Genomic DNA, 23,686 nt, shown 5'->3' with positions numbered 1-23,686 from the left:
CTCCACAAAGTTCTCCACCAGCTCCCTGTACTCCGACTCCTGCCCTACTAAACACACCCAACAACTGCAGAGTCACTAAGACTTCTGCAAGTGGCATGTTTCACTGTTGTACTGGAAATCTGAGGTGTACACGGTAAACAGGAATGGAGATAGTACCGTGCCTTATGGTGTCCCAGTATTACTGATCACCCCAGACAAAGAGCCGCTCAGCCATACAAACTGAGGCGTCTCTGACAGATATTCAGCAATCCAGGAGACAGTAGAAGTGGTAACACCCATTCGGAGCAGCTTCTCACTCAGCAGAAGTTGTTTTATTGAATCAAAGCCACTCAAAAACAAAAAGATTCTCACAGTACCATCCAGGTGAAAGTCAGCATGCTGCAAGAGGCAGAAAACATTATGACTCAATTCAATTTTATTTATACAGTGCCAAATCATAACAACAGTTGAGTGTCGCATGAATCCAAACTGGAAGCTGGTTCCACAGAAGAGGGGCCTGAAAACTGAAGGCTCTGCCTCCCATTCTACTTTTAAATACTCTAGGAACAACAAGTAGGCCTGCAGAGCGAGAGCAAAGTGCTCTAATAGGGTGATATGGTACTACAAGGTCATTAAGATAAGATGGGGCCTAATTATTTAAGACCTTGTGAGGAGCAGGACTTTTTTCCTGTCTGCAAGTCTAAATATCTTTAGTCAAGATACTAACCCCATGGTGCTCTCCAATGCATCCATCTGTGTGTGAATGTTAGATAGAAAGATCATAGAAGTGCTTGTGTGATTGAGGCAAGCTATACCAGTCCATTTATCTAGAAGAGACACCAGTACAGGAGAAATCTGCTCTCTTTCTAGTCCCTGTCAGGACTCTTGCTGCAGCATTTTGGATTAACTGAAGGCTTTTCAGGGAGTTTTTAGGACTTCCTGATAATAATGAATTACAGTCGTCCAGCCTGGAAGTAATAAAGTAGCTTGATTTAGTAAGGAAGTAGCTTTTCAGCGTCACTCTCGGACAGGACGTCTAAGGAGCTTGGAAAGAAAAGCGTCTGGACTTCTTTAAGTTGCTTGAAGACGTTTCACCTCTCATCCGAGAAGCTTCAGTTAAACTAACTGAAGAAGCTTCTCAAGCAACTTAAAGTAGTCCAGACGCTTTTCTTTCCAAGCTCCTTAGACTACGATGACCTGGATGACTGAGAACCTTCACAGACATCTGAGACAGGATATTTCTAATTTTAGAGATGTTGCACAAATGAAAAGAAGCAGTCCTGCATGTTTGTTTAACACAAAGATCCAACCATGCAAAATATGATTTTTTTGTGCCATTTTTTAAGAGGTCTTGAACTTTTGATCAGGACTGTGTGTGCATTGAAGGGCATATACTGGTAAAACATTACTCTAAGGTTCCTCAGTGTTACTGGAGGCCAAGGTAATGCCATCCAGAGTAAGAAACTGGTTAGATACCATATTTCTTAGATTTTCAGGGCTGAGTACAATAATCTCAGTTTGATCTAAATTAAGAAGCAGAAAATTAGATATCATCCAGGTCTTATGTTTTTAAGACATTCCTTCAATTTAATTGGTGTGTGTTATCTGGCTTTATGGGTATATAAAGTTGGGTTTTGTCTACATAGCAATGAACATGTATACTATATCTTCTGATGATGCTGCCTAAGGGAAGCATGTATAATGTAAACAGAATTGGTCCTAGCACTGAACCCTGTGGAACTCCATAATTAACCTCAGTGTGTGAAGAGGACTCTCCATTTACATGCACAAACTGGAGTCTATTAGATAGATATGATACAAACCACTGCAGCACAGTACCTGTAATACCTACAGCATGTTCTAATCGCTCTAATAGGATATTATGGTCGACAGTATCGAACGCTGCACTGAGGTCTAGCAGGACAAGCACAGAGATGAGTCCACTGTCAGAGGCCATAAGAAGATCATTTGTAACCTTCACTAAAGCTGTTTCTGTGCTGTGATGAGCTCTGAAACCTGACTGAAACTCTTCAAATAAACCATTCCTCTGCAGATATCTGTTAGCTTTTTTATAACTACTCTTTCAAGGATGTTTGACCACAACAGGCTGGTAAGCAAACTGAAAAGAGTCGAGAACATGTTTCACCTGCAAGATAAGTCAGGTAAGCTAAGCTCCTGGTGGGGTTGGAGAGCAGAAGAAAATTAATTGATTCACACACAAAAAATAGCTCCTATATTATTTTATATAATTTTCACACAATACAAACTTTTAATTCCACAAAACAGAAATTGTCAGCTATCTAATATGCGGCAAGTAAAAGAAAAACAAAAAATCCAAAAAGCAAAAATATGAACTTCAACAATGTTATGTCTGAAAGTTCAGGAAAAGGTTAAACCTTTCTCACATGTAACAAACCAACACATTTTCAAGGGTTTTTTTTCAAGCTTGGCTTCCATGATAATATTTTTTCTGTACAAAGACTACAACTTCTGGCCTGTGTGAGTTTTCATGTGGCGCAACAAATGACTACTAGATACGAACATTTTCCCACAAGTTTTGCAATGATATGGCCTCTCACCTGTGTGAGTTCTTATATGCACCAATAAATGACTACTACATCTGAACATTTTCCCGCATGTTTTACAAGTATAAGGCTTCTCACCTGTGTGAGTTCTCATGTGCTTCAATAATGAACTATTACATGCAAACATTTTCCCACAGCTGTTACACAGATAAGGTTTCTCACCTGTATGAGTTCTCGTGTGCTTTAACAAATAATTTCTAGATGCAAACATTTTACCACATGTTTTACAATGATAAGGTTTCTCGCCTGTGTGAGTTCTCATGTGGATAGATAAAGAACTGCTACAGGCAAACATTTTCAAACAGGTTTTACAAGGATATGGTTTCTCACCTGTGTGAATTCGCCTGTGCTTCAGTGAATCGCTACTGTATGCAAACATTTTTCCACATGTTTTACAAGAATATGGTTTCTCACCTGTGTGAATTCTCATGTGGTAAGTCAAAGCACCCCTCTGAGTAAAACCTTTCCCACAAGTTTGGCAAAAATACGGTTTCTCACCTGTGTGAACTGTGTAATGTCTTTTCATTTCATAATTCTGCTTAAAAACCTTTCCACAAATATCACATTCTAAAGACTTTTTACATTTGTCAGAGTTACACTGATTCTTCGATGTAGGGGAATCTACTGCATTGTTGTGACTTTTGTTTCTATTTCTAGTTGACCCTGAATCTACATCCATGCTTCCTTCCGGATTTTGGCTCTCAGCAACAGCAGAGCTATGAGAGAGGAGATGATTGCTGTTTGATTCTGGTTCATTTTGCTCACTTTCCTCATATGCAACAGTCACCATAAAGGTATCCGTCTCCTCCTTCAGTCCCAGCTGCTCTCCCTCCTGACTGCTGCACAGTTCCTCCTCTTCCTCTTTAATCTGTGGAGGTTCTGGTTCCTCCACACTGGAGCTCCTCTCCTGGTTCCAGAGCTGCTGCTCAGTGAGAACCTCCTCCTCCTCCTCTTTAAAGACAGGCTGCTGTGGGACGTCTGGAGGGACAAAGGAGAAAAAAAAGAAATGTGGTGTGGTAGAAAATCATCTCAGTAAATATACTAGCAAAATAATTTTCTACAACATGAACATGTTGTTCAGAAATACACAAAAAGATTCCATTTCGGGTCAATGATCACTGATGTCAGTCCAGTCTTTATTCCAAGCTTCCCAATTTTTTTTAATAGGAAAAAAAGTGATAATAATAATTTTTAAAGAACTCTATCAATTAGATGTATTTTGGGCAATTTCCATTGTAAATATTCAGGGGAAAAGAGAAAGGTAGAGTGGAGCTGAGCTGTGATGTCATCGAGTACAACACTGCTTCAATCATAAAATAACCACAGTGAGTCCTCGAGTACTTGAAAGTCTGGACTAATTGGTGAACTTGTCAAGAATGAACTAAGAAATACACAAGTATGAACCGGACTCACATGGTATTAAGAAAAGACCATTTACAGTATGGAGAAGGAGGGAGGGGTGAGACATTTATAGACCAGTGAGGGGCTGTGATTCAGAAAGAACTGATGTACCATCCTGAAGAAATGATTACAACAGAAAATCGTATTTGGATGAGCAAGGAGCAGAGATGGAAATTTTGGATCACACTCTCAGGCCCCCTCCTGTATCTGAACAGTGTCTCAGCTGCTCAGATACATGAATGAATGCCTGGCTTTCACTTAGGGAGCAGTTGGAGAATAAATGGAGCGCAGCGCAGTCCTGTCCTCTGTTTGCTCTTTGTTAGCTCACATCTCCAAAAAGTCCTCACAATCAGAAACGTCCCGCAGAGCTGTGATCAGGATCCTCCCTCAGAGGGACACTCACCTGTCCTGTGCAGCTTGATTTCGGGTTTCCAGGTGATATCCAGCAGTCTGCGCTGACGCTCCATCTCTTCCTCGTACTGGACAGATTCATTAATATCTGCTGATATTTCTTTAGATTTGGACTGAATAAATGTATCAGGATCCTGAGAGAGGAGCTGCTTCCTGTGTGGTTCTGGTTCACTGTGCTCTCCTTCCTCAGCAACAGTCACCATAAAGGTATCCGTCTCCTCCTTCAGTCCCAGCTGCTCTCCCTCCTGACTGCTGCACAGTTCCTCCTCTTCCTCTTTAATCTGTGGAGGTTCTGGTTCCTCCTGGTCCACACTGGAGCTCCTCTTCTTACAGACGTAATGCTGTGGGAGTTCTGGAGAAAGACAGGGACACATGCAAAAAAAGAAAAAAGTGATGACGATAAACTCTGGACTCATTTTTTTTATTACTGCATTTAAAATTGTGGAATGATTGTGTCTGAGTCCTTAGTTAAAGTTTGAGCTCTAGAACATAAAGTCTCAGCTTCAGCTCTTTGTAGACTGACTAAATTGTAGCTCTGTTGAGTTGTCTGGAATGGTAAATGGCCTGTATTTGTATAGCGCTTTACACATTCAGTCATTCACCCATTCTCACACACACACACACACACACCTAAATAACCTCCTCTCTGAGACTGATTGAAGATGTCATTATTGGGCGATAACATGTCAAAATGCTTCCTAACTGCTGATATTTATTCTTTTTGGTGGCTCCATAATGTGCTAACAGTCTCCGTGCACGCTTGTGATGATCCTCAGAATCACTTAGATCCCGTTCATGCATAAAACTAATTCCCAGGTCTTTTCATCAGCTTGAATCACATAACGAGGCAGTCGCAGTGTTTCAGAGAAACTGGGCCTCGTTTATCTTTGGTCATGTGATATTAACGATACGGATCTCGACACTGGCTTCATTTGGACACGCCCCTTTTAATCAACACAGGCCTCAGGGCTTCAGTGCCAGACATAACATCACCACTTGCGTGGTTTGTTCTGGGGAAGGAGCTTAAACTTTGTAAGCCTGAGTTTTGCTCCTGAAGAGGAGCTCAAGGTGGAGCGGCAAGAGTAAAGTGCGAAGATATTCTCCAAAATCATGTCCAAAACACGAAAACGGAAAGATGGCGTTAAGTTACAAAGAGAAGGTGGGAACACTCACCACTGTTGTGTGATAAAAAATCTAATGATCAAGTTTGACGTTTAAAGAGTTTCGATCGATCAGTTGTTTACATCACTCAACACAAGCAGAACTGCAGCAGACGACACATCGTCCACATTCAGAAGCACATCTCTGTATAGTGACTGGTCTCATGAATTAAACAGGCAAATGTTCAGCATTCAAACTACAGGTGAAGAATAGTCAAACCAGATGTTTCCCCATTATGTCGAGATCAGCTCGTCGAGTACACACCTACACAGCATGTTAACAAACCGTGAAAAGAGCCACACAAAAAATGAATGATTGCTGGTAACGGTTTCTATACATTAGTATTTACAGAGGGTATGTTATCAGCCGCAGCTTTAAAGTTTCAAGTTCCACCAAGCAAAGAAAAAAGGGAAGTAATTTGCCACTAATGTCAGCACAGTTCCAGGAGTCAAAACTCAATCCACTGGAAGCAGAACAAACTCCACTGTTCTGCATAGTTGTTTGTTTTGTTCACACAGCAATGATTTACTAGAGAATTGTAAGCAGTTCAAAGCTAAAATGCATCGGGATGAGTTGACTTTTATCAAGGAAAGGGGAATTTGTTTTGGTTGTTTCAAAGTTGGTCACACAAGCAAAGACCGTAGGAGTCGTTTGGATTGCAACGTGTGTCACCAAAAGCACCCAGGGGTTCTTCATATAGAGCGAAGAGTTCCAGGTGCATCCTCAGGTCATGAAGTTGATGCATCTTTTTTTTTCCATTTTTCCAGTTCAAGTTAAGAGCCAAAAGAGCAATAAAATTGTGCAAACCTTTGCATTTTTGGATCCTGGAAGTTCAGGTACATTCTGTACAGAAACTCTGGCAAAAAGACTGAATCTTAAAGGTAAAAAGACCAATATCCTTTTGAGAACAATGAGTCAAAATAGGATTGTTGGTGCACAAGTTCTGTCTGGTATGGAAGCAAATGATTTCATGGCGTTGCCAGATGTTTTGACTCAAAAGACCATGCCAGTTTCTACAGTCAATATTCCCCAGCGAGGTGACGTCGATCAGTGGCCTCATCTTAAACCTGTTAAACTTCACAACATTGATGCAGAGGTGGAGCTACTGACAGGCACTGATGCTTCCAACGTTTGAGAGCCATGGAAGGTGATAAACAGTGTGGAGGGTGGACCTTATGCTGTAAAAACCAAAGTTGGCTGGGTCATAAATGGTCCCCTGCGCACTGGAAGTAACAGCGGAAATAAAAATAACTGCACTGCTGTAACAGCCAATAGGATTTCTGTTGAGTGTCTTGAAGAAATGTTGATTAAACAGTACAATCATGATTTTAATGAAAGATCCTCAGAGAAGCAGACTGAAATGTCCAGAGAGGATCTGTGTTTCATGGATATTGTTAGTAGTTCAATAAAACGTATTGGAAATCATTATCACATTGATTTGCCTTTCAGGAGAGAAGGTCCCAGCTTGCCAAATAACCTCTGTGTCGCGGAGCAGCGTCTCCAGAGTCTCAGACGGAGATTTGAAAAGGATGCTCATTATAAGGATGAATACACTGAATGTGTAAACAACATGCTTGAACAAGGATATGCCGAGCTTGTGTCTGCAGATGAGTTGCACAAAGACGATGGAAAGGTGTGGTACATCCCTCATCACGGAGTGTATCATCCCACAAAGGGCAAGTTAAGAGTTGCATTTGACTGTGGAACAACTTATAAAGGAGCATCATTGAACAGCCAGCTTCTACAGGGACCTGATCTCACAAGCTCACTGGTTGGAGTTCTGATCAGATTTAGACAAGAGGTTGTTGCATTAATGGCAGACATTGATTCCATGTTTCACCAAGTTCACGTCTCAGAAAAACACGTCAACTTTCTCAGTTTCCTGTGGTGGCAACATGGCAACACTACAAGGTTGGCGCAGGAATACCGGATGAAGGTGCATTTGTTTGGAGTAGTATCTTCGCCAAGCTGTGCAAATTATGCTCTACAGAGAACTGCAGATGACAATGCACAACAGTTTCCAGCTGAAGTGGTTGATACAGTCAAAAGAAACTTTTATGTGGATGATTGTTTGAAATCTGTTGCTTCAGAAGAGGAGGCAGCGCACATGGTGAAGAGGCTGACAGATATCTGCGCTAAAGGAGGATTTAAGCTTTCAAAATGGATCAGCAACAGTCGCACAGTGCTCATGTCCATCCCAGAGGAAAGGAGAGCAAAGGAAATTAAGGCTCTGGATTTGGACACAGATCAGCTTCCAGTTGAGAGAGCACTGGGTTTACAGTGGTGCATAGAAACAGACAAGTTCCAGTTCAGAACCTCCCTGCAGGACCGTCCAACAACCAGAAGGGGCATTTTGTCTGTGGTCAGCTCACTGTATGATCCTTTGGGAATCTTGTCTCCCTTCAGTATGCCAGCTAAACTGTTGCTACAAGAGCTTTGCCGACAAAATTTGAAGTGGGATGAAGTTATTCCCCAATTTCTTTCCCAGCGGTGGTGTGATTGGCTGGAGGATCTCCAGCTGATTTCAAAGTTCAAAGTGGAACGTTGCTTTAAACCAAGTTGCTTTGGAAGACCAGATAAGGCACAACTTCATCATTTTTCTGATGCAAGTCAAGATGGTTATGGAACCGTGTCATATTTAAAGTTGGAAAAGAATAACCTCACGCATGTTGCTTTTATCCTGGGGAAGGCTAGAGTTGCTCCTCTCAAGCAAACTGCAATTCCCAGGCTGGAATTGACGGCTGCAGTTCTTGCAGTTCGAGTGAATATGCTTCTGCAAAAAGAGCTGCAGGTAAGGTTGGAAAAATCTGTTTTTTGGACTGATAGTACAACAGTACTGAAATACATCTCCAATGAAACCAGAAGATTTTATACTTTTGTTGCAAACAGAATTGCTGTCATTCGAGAAGCAACAGATGTGAATCAGTGGAGATGCGTTTCTTCCAAGGAGAATCCTGCAGACGACGCATCCAGAGGCATGAGAGCTGGGGATTTCCTCAAATGTAGGAGATGGATAAAAGGGCCAGAATTTCTCTATAAGTCAGAAAAGAAATGGCCTAAACTGGATGTGGAGTACAGTGTAATTTCTGCAGATGACCCAGAGGTCAAAAAGGACCTGACAATGAATGTCGTTGTGAAGGAATTACAAAATCCTACCAACTATCTTATCCATTACTTCTCGTCTTGGGCAAAACTTAAAATCTCTGTAGCCTGGCTTTTAAAGCTGAAAGAGGCTTTGGTGTTGCTGGTGCAGGTTTGAATAAAAATGATCTGGAAAGTCAGAAAGAAGTGGAGATAAGAAGGTTTAAGACCACTTTGAAGAAAGGAAATATGAATATCCAGAATATGTAGCAAAGGCAGAACAAGCTATTATTCAATATGCACAACAACAGAAATTTAAAACTGAAATGGCTTTAATCAGCAATGGCCTCAAAGGGAAGTAGTCTCTACAAACTTGATCCAGTGTTGGATGCAGGAATCCTCTGAGTGGGTGGCCGATTGAATAAAGCAGCCACGACTACGGAAGTAAAGCATCCTGCAATTTTGACAAAGGATATGCATGAGTCAGCACTGAGTTTACGCCATATCCATCAAAGGTTGGGACTCGCAGGAAGAGCTGCTGTCAAAACTAAGACAAAAATACTGGATACTAAATGCAAATTCTGCTACCAGGAAAATCATCTCTCGTTGGTCAAACAAAAGGAACTGCCACTACAGAGGGACACTCACCTGTCCTGTGCAGCTTGATTTCGGGTTTCCAGGTGATATCCAGCAGTCTGCGCTGACGGTCGATCTCTTCCTCGTACTGGACGATCGTTTTTTCGAACTCCAAGAATATTTGTTCAGCAGCAGCAGTTAGTCGCTCGTTGATAAACTCTCTCAGATACTGAACTGAAGGCATTGTTGCTGCCACAGCTCACACACTCAGCTCTCACACACAACACAACAGTCTCTGTGCTCAGGCACACACACGTAAGACGATAATGGCGCCTTTCCTTTGTTTACTTCCGCCTGTGTCACGCGGTGAGGTTCCGGCAGTACACGAGTGTTGCCTTTAGTTCCTCTTTAACGTCTCGGTTTTCTCAGATACTGAACTGACATTGTTAACATTGTTACTGACACAGCTCACACACTCGGCTCACGCGCACACTCGGCTCACACGCTCACGCGCACACTCAACTCAAACAACATCATAACCGACCTCAAGCTGAGTCACACAGACAGCTAACACTACTTCGGCTTTTGCATTGTTAACTTCTGTCTAGTGTCGCACAGTAAAGTTCCGACAGAACAGCACATAAAATCTATCGTACAGTTTTAGTTTGGATATTATTTCTGCTCCCGTATGAACAGATTCATCTGTAAATGAAGTTCACGTCCAAATAAAAGTCAAACAATCAGACTCAGATATTTGTGATGGAGCTCATCAGAGTTACAGCTGTAAATGTCCATCAGCTTAAATACATTAAACATCCAATAATGTAGCCGCAGACATTTTTAACTCCACCCTGTGGATCACCAACATTAATACTGTTCTTCAGACTCTCTGAATCTTTTAATGTTGTAATTGTAACCGAGGACAAGGGAAGAGTAAACGGGGCACAGAAATAAATTGATAATTTATTACATTAGTTAAACGTACAAGTTCCCAGTTATTTCCAGACAGGACTTACAACACATCCTGCTGATATCCCAGCTGCACACGAGACTTACCACACAAACGGTGTGAAAATTACACAACACTGCAAACCGTTACACCCCGTTTAGCGACACTGCAATCGGTTCACCTACGGCATGCACTGCAAAAAAGAAGCAGCGCTATGCATGGCCTGTAATCTGGAAGATAAAGGGAAGTGACACAAACAAATAAACAAAAAAACAAAGGAGGTTAGTCCGCCTTTACAGCTGGACGGACTAACCAAAACAAAATTCCAAATCAATCAAAAGAACGAAGGACAGCAGAGACAGCACAGTTGAAAAACACAAACAACATTATCGATTAAAATATTACCCAATAAAATATCAATATTAGGCAGGCGATACGGTCTCTCAATCACACCACCACACAGTACTGACCCACACATATCGTTCTCACACACACACTGGACATTCTGGACATTGTTTTCACTTCATCACTTAAATCACTTTAAGCATATTTGCACTGCACAAGACACTAAATAATGTGGATTGCACAACACTGGACATTATATTCTTCATTTCCAGTTAATACTTGTACAGCTGCTGTTATTGTGTATATATATTTATATTTCTTCATACATTCTTATAAATTTCTATACTGTGTATTGTGTATTTTGTTGTACAGTTATTTTATTTTCAACTTTAATTTATATATTTTATCTTATTCCTTCCTGGTTAAATTTACCCTTTTTAATTTTCATATTTATTTCCTATCTTATTCATAGCCTTTTCTTTTTTTTCTTAGGTCACGAGCAGTTGTGTAAGCATTTCACTGCATATCGTACTGTGTATGACTGTGTATGTGACAAATAAAATTTGAATTAGAATTTGAAAGCTGCTCTCTCTTGTGACAGCTGCAGAGTTCCTCCTGGACTGCAGGGACAAAAGGAGATCAGAAGAAAACTGACGTAAATTTAAAAAAAATGCATCTGTGCAAATATTTTGTTTCAACTACAAACAAGCTCGCTTCAGCCCGGTCATGAGACCGAGCAGACATGCAGGACACATCAAAGAGTGAGTGAGAGTTAAGAGTCAACAGCAGCGCCTGTTACTGGAATAATGATCAAAAGCCAAAAAGAGTCTGTCATCAAACCCTCAGGTCAAAAAGGAAAAAAGCTCATTTCTCCTGCTGACAGCCAGTCTTTGGTTTTCACAGTGAACAAGTTACAGAAAAAATAATAAGGAAGAAAAACTTTTTCCATTTTGTCAGATTTGTATTGTTGGATTGTCATTTATGCTTAGAAATAGATATTTATAAATGCTTAGAAGTTTATAATCGTTTGTAGATTGAAAGAATGTCTCATCCCAGGAGGAGGTCTGTAACAACTCTGTGTAGCATGAAGAGGGGAGTGCGTTCACTTCAGAGTGTTCTGGCACAGATCACACTCCTCCCAGGATCATGAGAGATGTCGTATCTTCTCTTGTTGATATATGGTACAGCAAACACACGTATATCTGTTTGAGTGTAAGAGCCTTTTGTTTATGTGAACTGAACTCCTGCACCAGCTTTGGAGAGTCTTCACAGAGTCACATCTTGACATACACACACCTGGGCGTACACACACAAGGTATTCTTTGTATACCACAATGGTAATAGTGAGTAACACAAACAACTTTGGTGACTTGCGTCTTGCTTTTTGCTGTTGTAGTAAAATTGTCTCATTCCAGTGAAGGGTTGTGCTGCACAGATCACATTTCATTTACTTTATTCATGTATTTGTGATCCATCCTAGTGAATCCAGCCTCCAGCCTGAAAGCTAAAGTGCTTCTATTGGTTCACTAACAGGAAGTGTAAGAAAAAAGTGAAGCGATTCGGGGAGGAGCACGGAGGAGTGACTGAACTGCAGAAGAGAGAAAACCTTCCACGTTTCATTAACAGACCACAAAGGTTAAAGATTTCCAACATGCTGCCACTGGACTGTTATCTTATTTCTCTACTGATTACGACTTGTCTAACAGGTACGATATTATGTGATGTATACATTTAAAAATATTTTAGTCATTGATAAATGGGACATTGTACAAAACACATTTGTCTCATTTTAGGAGTCAGATGTGAATATCTCACTGCAGACAAGGAAGACACGTCGAGTGTAGAAGGCAGCGCTGTTACTCTGTCCTACAGACACTCCAAAAAAGCGTATGAAAGCGATGAATTTTACTGGTATCGACAACATCCAGGAAAAGCACCGGAGCTCCTGATCGCTCACATAGGATCAGAGAATTTAATGAAACGAGAATCCTCCAGAGTGTCTTTCAAAGTGTTCAATGACAGAAGACAAATAACGATCTCCTCTGCTGCAGTGTCTGACTCTGCTGTGTACTACTGTGCTGTGAGGCCCACAGTGACAGGAAACAGCAAAACTCTGTACAAAAACCTTTGGAGCAAAGACAACAGAATACTCCACAACATCCACTAGAGGGAGCCACACACCTTTGTTAGGATACAGACTAACACATATCACACAGCTGTGATGAAGAGCCTCCTCCTCCTCCTGACTGCAGAAACCTGTCTGACTCCAGCTGTGAACATCAGACCACTCACAGCTAACTCCCAGTGAACATCACTTCCAACATTTCTCCTCTGGAAACATGGAAAAACTGGCTGTGATTTGGACCTTTGCAGCTCTCGTAGGTACGTATGTTTCTGACAGGAACACCTGAAATACAAAGACATGTTTACAGCGTTACAGATCCAGTTTGGACTTTCTTTGAGCTCAAGTTTGGAGTGATGATTAAACAGAAAATATTTCAATTGTGAAATCAGAGAAACGTCTGAGAAATCAGCAATAAAAGCTGTTAAAAAACAAAACACAGTAATACTCACAGATAGTCAGCCTCATGGACAATGTTAGTCTGATGGCTTCATTTTCTCTACTTTTCCAGGACTAACAGCTGGAGACTCAATCACTCCTCAACAACCTGAAGTCACTGAAACAGAAGGAGAATCTGTCAAACTCACATGTAGCTATGAGACAACATCGGATTATGCTGACCTTTATTGGTACAAACATCATTCTGACCTTCAGGCTCCTCAGTTTATACTCTGGAAAGGAGCAAAACGCAGCACAAGTGAATATATTCCTGATAAACGATATGGATCCCAAACATCTCCTACATCAACTAATCTGACCATAGCAGCACTAACCCTGGCAGACACAGCTCTCTACTACTGTGCTCTAGAAACACAGTGATACAAAGTGTAGAAGAGGCTGTACAAAAACCTGAACACAGATATCTGACTACTCTTCAAAGAGGAGGGAAGTGGTATTCAAAGCACAGCTTCATATCAGATGGATTCTGCTAATTCCTGTTTTATCAGAGTCACTGTGGTTACAGCTGCTAATGAAACACTGTGGGAGGATTCACATGAGCAGCAAATCCACATCAACCACAAACCAACTGCAGGAACGTTCAGACATGAAGACATTTTATTTCCTTATTTCAGAATCAGAGAAAAATTGTTCATCCCAGTGGGAAATTGAGTTGTCATAGCAACAAATGTATAACAAACAACAAGCACTTATCTAAAATGAGTGTAGAAACAGAGTAATGATAGATAAATAGATAAATATAGAGATATAGGTATAAACATAAATTGACACCAGTGATGAGGTGTGTGTGTAAGAAAAAAGCATCAGAAGTCAAATAAAGTAACTAGTAATAAACTCCCAACATTGTTGGTGCATTAATGATGTTTCACAGCTGAAAGATTTACTTTGTTATTCTCACATTTTCTCCAGAAGGGTTTAAACTTGTAATTGATGCCCATCTGACGCTGCTTTGAGGTTCCTCCTGGGCTTGGTGTCATGGTACTCCAAGTTCTTGCCAAACTTTGCAACTGTAGTAACCCTCTATGTGTGCCTGTATCAGTGACGAAAACATCTTCACATGGACTTCAGATGCACAAGCGAGCTTTGAAGAAGTAAAAAACTCCTGGTGGATAGTCCTGCACTGGCACAGAGCAAAAGACGTGCTGAGTGTAAAGCTTTCAGCAGGGGGAATAACACAGGGCTGTGAATGAGTCCTGTCACTGTGATCAGGCTCCTCCTTCTAATCCACCAACTTAGTGTTGATGAAGACTAAACAGAGAGATCACAGCTTCTTTATACTTGCTGTAGCTCACAGTTACTCTACACTGCAGACATGACGCCTCTGTTCATCTCAGTGCTGCTGGCTGCTATGTGCCTCGGTATGAACACAACTCTGTTTCTTTGATATCAACATTGACATGATTCTTTAACAGCACACTGATACTGTTTGTTGGTGTTTTACAGAATGCAGAGCACAAAAAGACAACGTGCTGCAAGCAAAAGGAGAAGAGACTGCTGCTGAAGGAGGCACAGTAACACTTGGCTGTCTCTATAACACCAGCAGTTTATCAAATTATTATCTCTTCTGGTACAAACAGGATGGACATAACAGCCCCAAATTCATCCTGAGTCGCTTTAAAGTTGGTGAGGGGAAAACAGAGGCTGGAGGCAGATTTTCATCCACACTGGATTCCAGCATCAGATCAGTTCCTCTGAAGATCCAGAAACTTCAGCTGTCTGACTCTGCTGTGTACTACTGTGCTCTGCAGCCCACAGTGACAGGAAACAGCAAAACTCTGTACAAAAACCTTTGGAGCAAAGACAACAGAATACTCCACAACATCCACTAGAGGGAGCCACACACTGTTAAACCTCTGATTCTTGTGTCATTGGACTGATGACAAAGACAACAGAGAAATGAAGCAGTAAAGATCAGAGACAGAGACAGAGCTGCTGTGGAAGCACAAAACTATTTGATTGGCTGAGCTATTAAACTGGCCCCGCCCACTGAAGTTGAGCTCATCCAATGACATTATTTGTTGGTCATTGTGCTGCAGTGGAAGAACATTGTTCATGTGCTGTCTGTCTGGCTTTAATAACTCCAAAGACATGTTGCTGCACCTCTTTTTGCTTCTATCTCACATTATAGGTGAGTTTAAGAACAGGATTAAAGTTTAGTTGAAGCTGCTGCATTAAGCAGATATACAGACTGCATTTCACTACTTTTCTTCTTTCTTTTTCCAGGACTAACAGCTGGAGACTCAATCACTCCTCAACAACCTGAAGTCACTGAAACAGAAGGAGAATCTGTCACACTCACATGTGACTATGAGACAAGTGCAAGTGATGTTTGGCTTTATTGGTACAAACATCATTCTGACCTTCAGGCTCCTCAGTTTATACTCTTGAAAGGAGCAAAAGACAACAGTGGTTATGAATATATTCCTGATAAACGTTATGACTCAGAAACATCTCCTACATCAACTAATCTGAGCATAGCAGCCCTAACCCTGGCAGACACAGCTCTCTACTACTGTGCTCTACAAACACAGTGATACAAAGTGTAGAAGAGGCTGTACAAAAACCTGAACACAGATATCTGACTACTCTTCAAAGAGGAGGGAAGTGGTATTCAAAGCACAGCTTCATATCAGATGGATTCTGCTAATTCCTGTTTTATCAGAGTCACTGTGGTTACAGCTGCTAATGAAACACTGTGGGAGGATTCACATGAGCAGCAAATCCACATCAACCACAAACCAACTGCAGGAACGTTCAGACACAATAAAAACTGTCAAACATCAAAAGCTGCTCATTTACACTATTTTATATTTAGTGGATGAGGACATGCAAAAATGCAGCAGAAGCAAAATAAACAGAGTAACAGAGGTTTATCTCTTTAAGTTAAAATCTCTCACATGAAGCTAAAAGTCCAACCAGGAAGACCATCTCATGCTTGTTCCATTTATTCTCTTTGAACTCATCACATCAGATGATGATGCTCTCCTTCATCATTGTCCTGCTCTCATGTTTAAGTGTTTCCCCTCTCAGTGCCAGATGGATGCAGCCCTCCTCCACCTTTCATCAGGACCAGAGTCTGTGGGTTCTTCCACTGAGGTCATCAGCAGTCCTGCTCCACATCACATCCATCCAGATGTTCAGCATGGTTCTTCAGCCCTGCTCCACATCACATCCATCCAGATGTTCAGCATGGTTCTTCAGCCCTGCTCCACCACCAGACTCCCTCTGATCTAAACACTGAGGACTCCTCACATGTTTCTGCAGCAGCAGCTTCATGTCCTCACAGCAAACACAAGAAACAACTTTAGAAAGTTTTGAACCTTCACTGTCAGAACATCAGCCTGCAGCTGGCAGCACATTTTTCCTTGGTTTATATTGTAATTTTGTCCATATTCATACAGGAAGTGACAAAAAACGTTATTTTACTCTGAAAAATCGATAACATTAAATACATGAATCCATAATTTTAAATAATCAGCCATCAGAAAATCTTGTAAAAACTTTATTTACACAGAGACTTTCATATGTCCGTGCTGTACGTCTTCAGTTTCCTCATGGTACATTAAATAATGTGCTTTAAATAAGAAAAGACTCGAGCTGGGCAGAGTGTGACAAAAGCCTGAGGCACATTTTAAAAGATGAAATCCAGCATTCAGAGAGAACGAGACATGACATGAGAGCACAGCAGCGTTCAGCAGGAGTCAGCTGTGTGGAAGAAAACCTAACAGTGACGACCAGGAGCACAATCAGGCCTCCAACAGTAATTCATGCAGGAATTTTATTTCTTTAACTATTTTATTGCCATTCTGTTGCAGGAGGTTAACAAAGTATCTGTATGTTTTGTTCAAATATGAAAGGATTCTGCAGCAAAACACTTCAGATATTAAATATAGCAGCATTACATCTTAGTGTGATGCTGATGTGATACAGACGGATGATACGAGCGGGCCAAACCTCACAAACACACACACTCGCACTTGCGCGCATGCACACACACACACACACACACACACACACATATATATTAACAGCGAGACTCATTCCCACTGGTGACAAGACACTAATTCAGCCCTCCGTCTCTCTGTCACTAACACTGAAACACAAACATCCAGCTGTTGTAAAAGTTCACAGCTGTTCATCCAGCAGCAAAAAGCTCAGCTGTTTGAACTGCGGCTTCAGAAACATCACATTAGGGCTGCTCAATTAATCAAATTTTAATCTCGATTACGATCTGGGCTTTCAACGATCATTAAAAATGACTGAGCCGATTATTAGCCCCTCCCTCGTGCTTTACTCTCGCGCTGCTCCGTGTGGCAAATCGAGCGCACCTCTCTGCATTTCGAACACGTGTCACAACAATTAAGAGGACCCGAGGGAAGCTCGGAAAGCTCAGCAGAAGTTATTTGGAGAGGAGAGTGACTGCTGTTGGTTGAAAAGAGGTAAAAAAAAAAAACTTCAGTGGTGAGGAAACATTATGGGTTCAGAGTCAGACGTGGATCAAGTAGACACAGTGTGTAAACTTTGCTTTAAAGTCATTATTCAACACATTGTTATTGTTAAATAAATATCGTCAAATCATCGAGATCTCAGTGAAAATAATCGTGATTATCATTTTTGCCATAATCGAGCAGCTCTACATCTCATGTAACAAACTCTGAGCTTCTTCATGAAGTCTGAAGCTGCTTTCAGTCTGAAACATGTTTCCAAGCAGTTCTCCAGTCATCACTGATTTTCATTCAAGCTCTTAAAATCTGATGATAAACCAGTTTCAGACGAAGACGCTGAACATGCTGTCGATCCAGTCCTGACCCAGCGTGATGGAGTAGTCATGGATAAAACCCACTCAGATCATCCCACAAACACAGATCAGGGTTCGTTCCTTCAGTCCAAGGCCGGCTTTATTTTTATTTAACTCTTCAGGTATTGTTCAGAACTTAAAATCCAACCTTCTAGTTAAAAAGCTCCTGATGCACCCTGGGAAAGTCCACACGAAATCTGTGAAGTATCCTGGTGTTACCATGGCAACCCAGCCTTCACATTAAACTGGTGCGATTAACTTCACTAACTACACAACAGTACAAGACTAGTTAGAAAAACATCAATCCTGAGTCCTCCTCTGCTGCCTTCTCATGAGCACCCCCTGCAGGCCAACCCCAAAGAGTACGAGTGAAAACTTCATTTTTCTCCTTTCAAAACTGCTCTGTGAGGACCATCAATGCTGTTTGACACAAGCATTACTTCTTTCTCCTGTGCTGCTACACATAAAAATATACTCTCATACACTCACTGTGATTCAGCAGTAGTTGACAGTAATCCAGTCGTAAACAGCAAACACTTAATATTTCCTGACTTTCAGTTTCCTTTAATAAACTTTGAAAACTACGTCTTCTCACCTGGGTGACTTTTCATGTGGCGCCACAAATGGCTGCTGTACGTGAACACTTTCCCACATATTTTACAGTGGTACGGCTTCTCACCTGTATGCGTTCTTATGTGTGCCAACAAAATGCTACTGTACGTGAACATTTTCCCGCAGGTCTTGCAGGGATACGGCCTCTCGCCTGTGTGGATTCTCATGTGGACGGTCAAAGCGCTCCTCTGAGTGAAGCTTTTTCCACACGTTTTGCAAGAATGAGGCTTCTCACCTGTGTGCGTCCTGTAGTGGTCCTTCATTCGGGACCTTCTCTTAAAGGCTTTGCCACAAACATCACATGTTTCGAGCTTTTTCACTGTGTCAGTGTTGCACTGGATCTCTGACATGTGGGGGTCGACACCGTTACTGTGACTTTTGTTCCTAAGATGTCTCGTTGGTGCTAACACCTTTTTTCTAGTTGAATCAACGTTCCTGCTTTCTCCATGATCTACAGCAGAGCTGTGAGAGAAGAGCTGCTCCATGTTTGGTCTGTGCTCTCCTTCCTCAGCAGCAGTCACCATGAAGGTATCCGTCTCCTCCTTCAGTCCCAGCTGCTCTCCCTCCTGACTGCTGCACAGTTCCTCCTCTTCCTCTTTAATCTGTGGAGCTTCTGGTTCCTCCACACTGGAGCTCCTCTCCTGGTTCCAGAGCTGCTGCTCAGGGAGAACCTCCTCCTCCTCCTCCTCCTCCTCCTCCTCACAGACCTGCTGCTGTGGGACGTCTGGAGAGACAGAAGAAAGAAGTCACAACCACAAAAACATTAACAGGACTTTACAGCATGACTGCATCGCTCGTGTGTGAGAGTAAAGCCGTCCAATCAGCTGTAAGTCACTGATCTCAGATCTGCATTTATTCAGACAAACATCTGGAAGGTGAAGCCCCCTCAGCACAGCAGCAGCTGCCACTACACTTCATAAATTCAATATCAGCTTTCACTGTGCGAGGCTGCACATTAAACTCTGTGTCACTTCTTTCAGTCGCGTCCGTGACTCTGAACAACAACATGGTTTGTTTTTCTCACACGTGTGGAAATGTGACCACAGGAACCGTGCACGTGCTGTGGACGACTTTAGCTTTTATGTGACATCATCACAAAGGGCCCGGGCGACCGCTCTGACGTCACTGATGGAGAAATAAAAAAGACTGATTGTTATGACGTTAACACTGAACTCTTTACAGCAGAAGAAGAAAGGAAATCAAGGAAAAACCTTTTCAGGCTGGATTACTGAGTTTAGAAGGTGCACCTGAACGCACCATCAAACACACGTTTCACCGCCAAACAAAAAGTTTTTCAAACGATTCACAGGATTGAGTGATGGATGCAGGTCAGAGAAAAGCTCAGATCCAGCTGATTTCAGCGCCTGCTGTTTGAATGGAGCGCAGTGCAGTCCTGTCCTCTGTTTGCTCTTTGTTAGCTCACATCTCCAAAAAGTCCTCACAATCAGAAACGTCCCGCAGAGCTGTGATCAGGATCCTCCCTCAGAGGGACACTCACCTGTCCTGTGCAGCTTGATTTCGGGTTTCCAGGTGATATCCAGCAGTCTGCGCTGACGGTCGATCTCTTCCTCGTACTGGACGATCGTTTTTTCAAACTCCAAGAATATTTGTTCAGCAGCAGCAGTTAGTCGCTCGTTGATAAACTCTCTCAGATACTGAACTGAAGCCATTGTTGCTGACACAGCTCACATAAAACAACAACAGTCTCTGCTCGGAAGAAAAGCTAACGCTACTTCCGCTTTTTCCTTTATTTACTTCCGCCTGGTGTCGCGCAGTAAATTTCCGGCAGAGGAGGGCAGTTAACTTTTCTTTCCGCCTCTCTCTCAGCTGACTTTACAATAGCACCTGTTGGTCAGTGTGTGTATCCAATCACACATCTGCTTACCTGCATCTTTTGCTTGTTTCTCCTCCTCTTCTTTTCTATTTTTTCTAAACTGAGGACCTGATGGCTTTGAACTTTTCTTGTCCATCTTACATTGGTTTTAATTTTGCACTCCAGTATGAACACAAATCCCCTAACTCGAGGATCGCCACAAAATAACCTAATAAACCTACACCTTAGTTCACAGATTCACTTTGTCTAGGGTTTATTTCTGGGATTTCACACAACCCAGGATTCAAGTCATGAATAGATAATGGGCTTGGATTCACAACATTATGAATGAAATGTGCTCTATTTGGAAGCAGCCGGCCCCCCTCCCCTTTCGACGGGTTGTGTGAGACTTTAAATCATCAAACTGTAAATTATAAATTTTCAATTGTTATTGATGTTATTGATTTTCTTACTCTTCTTATATTTATTGTTTGTTTACTTGCACTGTTGTAACTGGAGCCTCGTCGTCTCGTCTCTCTATATACTGGACTGTATGTAGCGGAGATGACAATAAAGTTTACTTTGACTTCAGCAGCGAGCAGGCGCACCGAGGGCTCTCGCGCTCACTTTTCGCGTATAGAATTTCGAGTTACAAGTCTGTATCATGATGTCTGGTGTTTTCGTGTTTGTTGTTTTGTTTTTATTATTATTATTTTGCGAGTTGGTTATTAGACGCTGCTCCAGCCGGTCAGAGAATCCCCCGCCGCCCCGCCCTCTCCTCCCTGTGCCGCAAGCAGCAGGCGCACCTCACAAACGGAGGGCGCCTTACTCCCAGCAAATGAGCGATAGAAAACCGATCGGTGCCTATGACATTCCCAATATGCGCTGGCTGATGTGGGGTAGCATGAGTACGAGCAATTTTTTATTTTTTTTTGCCGATGCCCGTTATGCCGCCCCCCACCACGATGCCGCCCCGGGCAACCGCCCGTGTCGCCCGTATCACAAACCGCTACTGCTGTTGGTGATATGATTTATTTATTTGTCGATAATAAAATAATTCATATTATATACAAATGCCCACAGACTGACAGGATACACAGAATAAGTGAATAAAAGCAAAGGGTTATTTTCTTAAACTGACACCATTAACTCAGCTATAATGTCCATCAGCTTAAATACATTTTGATTAAACAACAAAAATCTCTTAAACCATAAAACTACAGACATTTTAAAGTTGTTCTAAACCTGTGAGTCAGTTTACAGGTTTCTGTAGATTCTCTCAATCTTTTCATGATACGATGAACTTCTTCTTCTTCTTGCTCCCTTTAGGAGTCACATAGATGATCATCAGCCTCCTATCCCAGCATCCTCTTCTGTCACACCAGTCCTCTGCATGTCCTCCTTCTCTACACCCATGAACCTCCTCGGAGGTCTTCCTCTTTTCCAGCTGCCTGGCAGCTCCATCTTCATCCTCCTTTGTCTGATATATCCACCCTCCCTCCTCTGCACGTGTCCAAACCCTCTCAGCCTCTCCTCTCTGATGGACTCATCTCTGATCCATGCTGCTCGCTGAACATGTGATCATCTTCAGCTCGGCCTCATGTCTCCGTCTCCAAACATCCATCCCAGCAGATCTCACTGCCACCTCTAAACTTTCCCTTTCACTCCTTTCACTATTGCTGCTGTCCTTTTGTCACAGATCACCCCTGACACTCTCCACCCACTCCACTCTCTTGTGAACTGTCCGTTTGCCTGGTTGATCCCAGGTATTTAAACTCAGCCACCTTCACTACCTCTGCTCTTTGCATGTTCACCCTCACAGACGTCTCTGCCACTCCTGACTCCCTCATTCAGTACCACAGCTCCTCTCTCAGCAGCCAATCAGCTGATCAACACTCTCAAAGCAAACATCATGGATGAAGCCACACTGCTGCTCACTTAGCTTCAGCAGCTCTTTCCTGTATCTTCATGGTGTTATGTCTCTGTGGTCCTACAGCTCTGCACATCAGCCTGTCATTGCAAATGAGTACCAGTGCACATTTCCTCCCTTCCTCAGGCACCCTGTCCTGATTATTCCTCCTTCCTCTGTAACAACAAAACCGAGTGAAAGTGAAAACTCTGCACACAAGACAAACTGTCAAAATAAAACAGGAGATGAGACACAGACAGAGACGAAGACTTGAGTCTGGAACCAGAAAAAACAGACATGACTTGATTAGACGTGACACAAGGAACACGGGAGCTGCAGAGACAGCTGCACCTCCCGTTGTAACATGTGTTGAGGTTTGGTTTTGGTGTTTGTAACATGCAGAGATATGAGAGGAGGAAGAGGCTGAAGGAGGAGCAACACTGTCACGGAGCAGAAAAGGACTCCCACTGTCAGATACATTCAGTATGTGAAGCATACAGAACAGATAGTGTGTGGAAGATGCTGTCACTGCATTACTGGCTCATGTTTCCTTTGTTTGTGATCACACTAACAGGTCGGTTAAAGCAGGAAGAAGAAATGTCTTTAAAGGATCGGTTTGCTAGAAATCACTGGAACAGGCGCTCACAGTTTAACGTCGTCTTTAACAACATTTATCTCTTCCTTTAGGTGTCAGCTGTGATCAACTCACTGCAGTCAAGGATGAAGAGTCCACTTTAGAAGGAAACACTCTCACTCTGTCCTACAGATTATCCAGAGATATTATAATTAATGATTATTTTTTCTGGTATCGACACTATCCAGGAAAACCACCAGAGTTCCTGATCCAAATATCAGGGACGAACAATTCAAGACCGTCAGAGTTTCTGAAATCAGCTGCAAGATTCTCCACAAAACTGTCTGGAGAAAACCGTCTGGACCTTCAGATCTCCTCTGCTGCAGTGACAGACTCTGCTGTGTACTACTGTGCTGTGAGGCCCACAGTGACAGGAAACAGCAAAACTCTGTACAAAAACCTTTGGAGCAAAGACAACAGAATACTCCACAACATCCACTAGAGGGAGCCACACACTGTTAAACCTCTGATTCTTGTGTCATTGGACTGATGACAAAGACAACAGAGAAATGAAGCAGTAAAGATCAGAGACAGAGACAGAGCTGCTGTGGAAGCACAAAACTATTTGATTGGCTGAGCTATTAAACTGGCCCCGCCCACTGAACCTGAGCTCATCCAATGACATTATTTGTTGGTCATTGTGCTGCAGTGGAAGAACATTGTTCATGTGCTGTCTGTCTGGCTTTAATAACTCCAAAGACATGTTGCTGCACCTCTTTTTGCTTCTATCTCACATTATAGGTGAGTTTAAGAACAGGATTAAAGTTTAGTTGAAGCTGCTGCATTAAGCAGATATACAGACTGCATTTCACTACTTTTCTTCTTTCTTTTTCCAGGACTAACAGCTGGAG

The 23,686-nt window shown here is 42.2% G+C and overlaps 4 protein-coding genes across 7 annotated transcripts in view; 2 read left to right on the top strand and 2 right to left on the bottom strand.

Annotated features, from left to right (window-relative positions):
* LOC148097218 (uncharacterized) overlaps positions 1-23,686 on the top strand; it is a 532,237-nt gene that overhangs the window by 354,376 nt on the left and 154,175 nt on the right. The gene's annotated exons all lie outside the window — the stretch shown is intronic.
* LOC148097219 (T cell receptor alpha chain MC.7.G5-like) overlaps positions 1-23,686 on the top strand; it is a 151,399-nt gene that overhangs the window by 21,484 nt on the left and 106,229 nt on the right. The gene's annotated exons all lie outside the window — the stretch shown is intronic.
* On the bottom strand, positions 2,214-9,629 carry LOC102782307 (uncharacterized). The gene is made up of 3 exons (XM_087831863.1): positions 9,267-9,629; positions 4,369-4,728; positions 2,214-3,542 (listed from the first exon to the last, which is right to left on the bottom strand). Exons 1-3 carry the CDS (start codon positions 9,436-9,438, stop codon positions 2,461-2,463), a joined length of 1,614 nt encoding a protein of 537 aa, XP_087687989.1. The 5' UTR covers positions 9,439-9,629; the 3' UTR covers positions 2,214-2,460.
* LOC102780945 (uncharacterized) lies at positions 18,249-20,182 on the bottom strand. The gene is made up of 2 exons (XM_087831911.1): positions 19,978-20,182; positions 18,249-19,203 (listed from the first exon to the last, which is right to left on the bottom strand). The coding sequence occupies exons 1-2, from the start codon at positions 20,147-20,149 to the stop codon at positions 18,449-18,451; spliced, it is 927 nt and encodes a 308-aa protein (XP_087688037.1). The 5' UTR covers positions 20,150-20,182; the 3' UTR covers positions 18,249-18,448.

This window comes from Neolamprologus brichardi, chromosome 18 (genome assembly GCF_056152115.1).
Source record: "Neolamprologus brichardi isolate AB-2024 chromosome 18, ASM5615211v1, whole genome shotgun sequence".
Classification (NCBI taxonomy): domain Eukaryota; kingdom Metazoa; phylum Chordata; class Actinopteri; order Cichliformes; family Cichlidae; genus Neolamprologus; species Neolamprologus brichardi.
The sequence above is the reverse complement of the archived record's forward strand: the minus strand, read 5'-3'. Positions and strand labels throughout refer to the sequence as shown.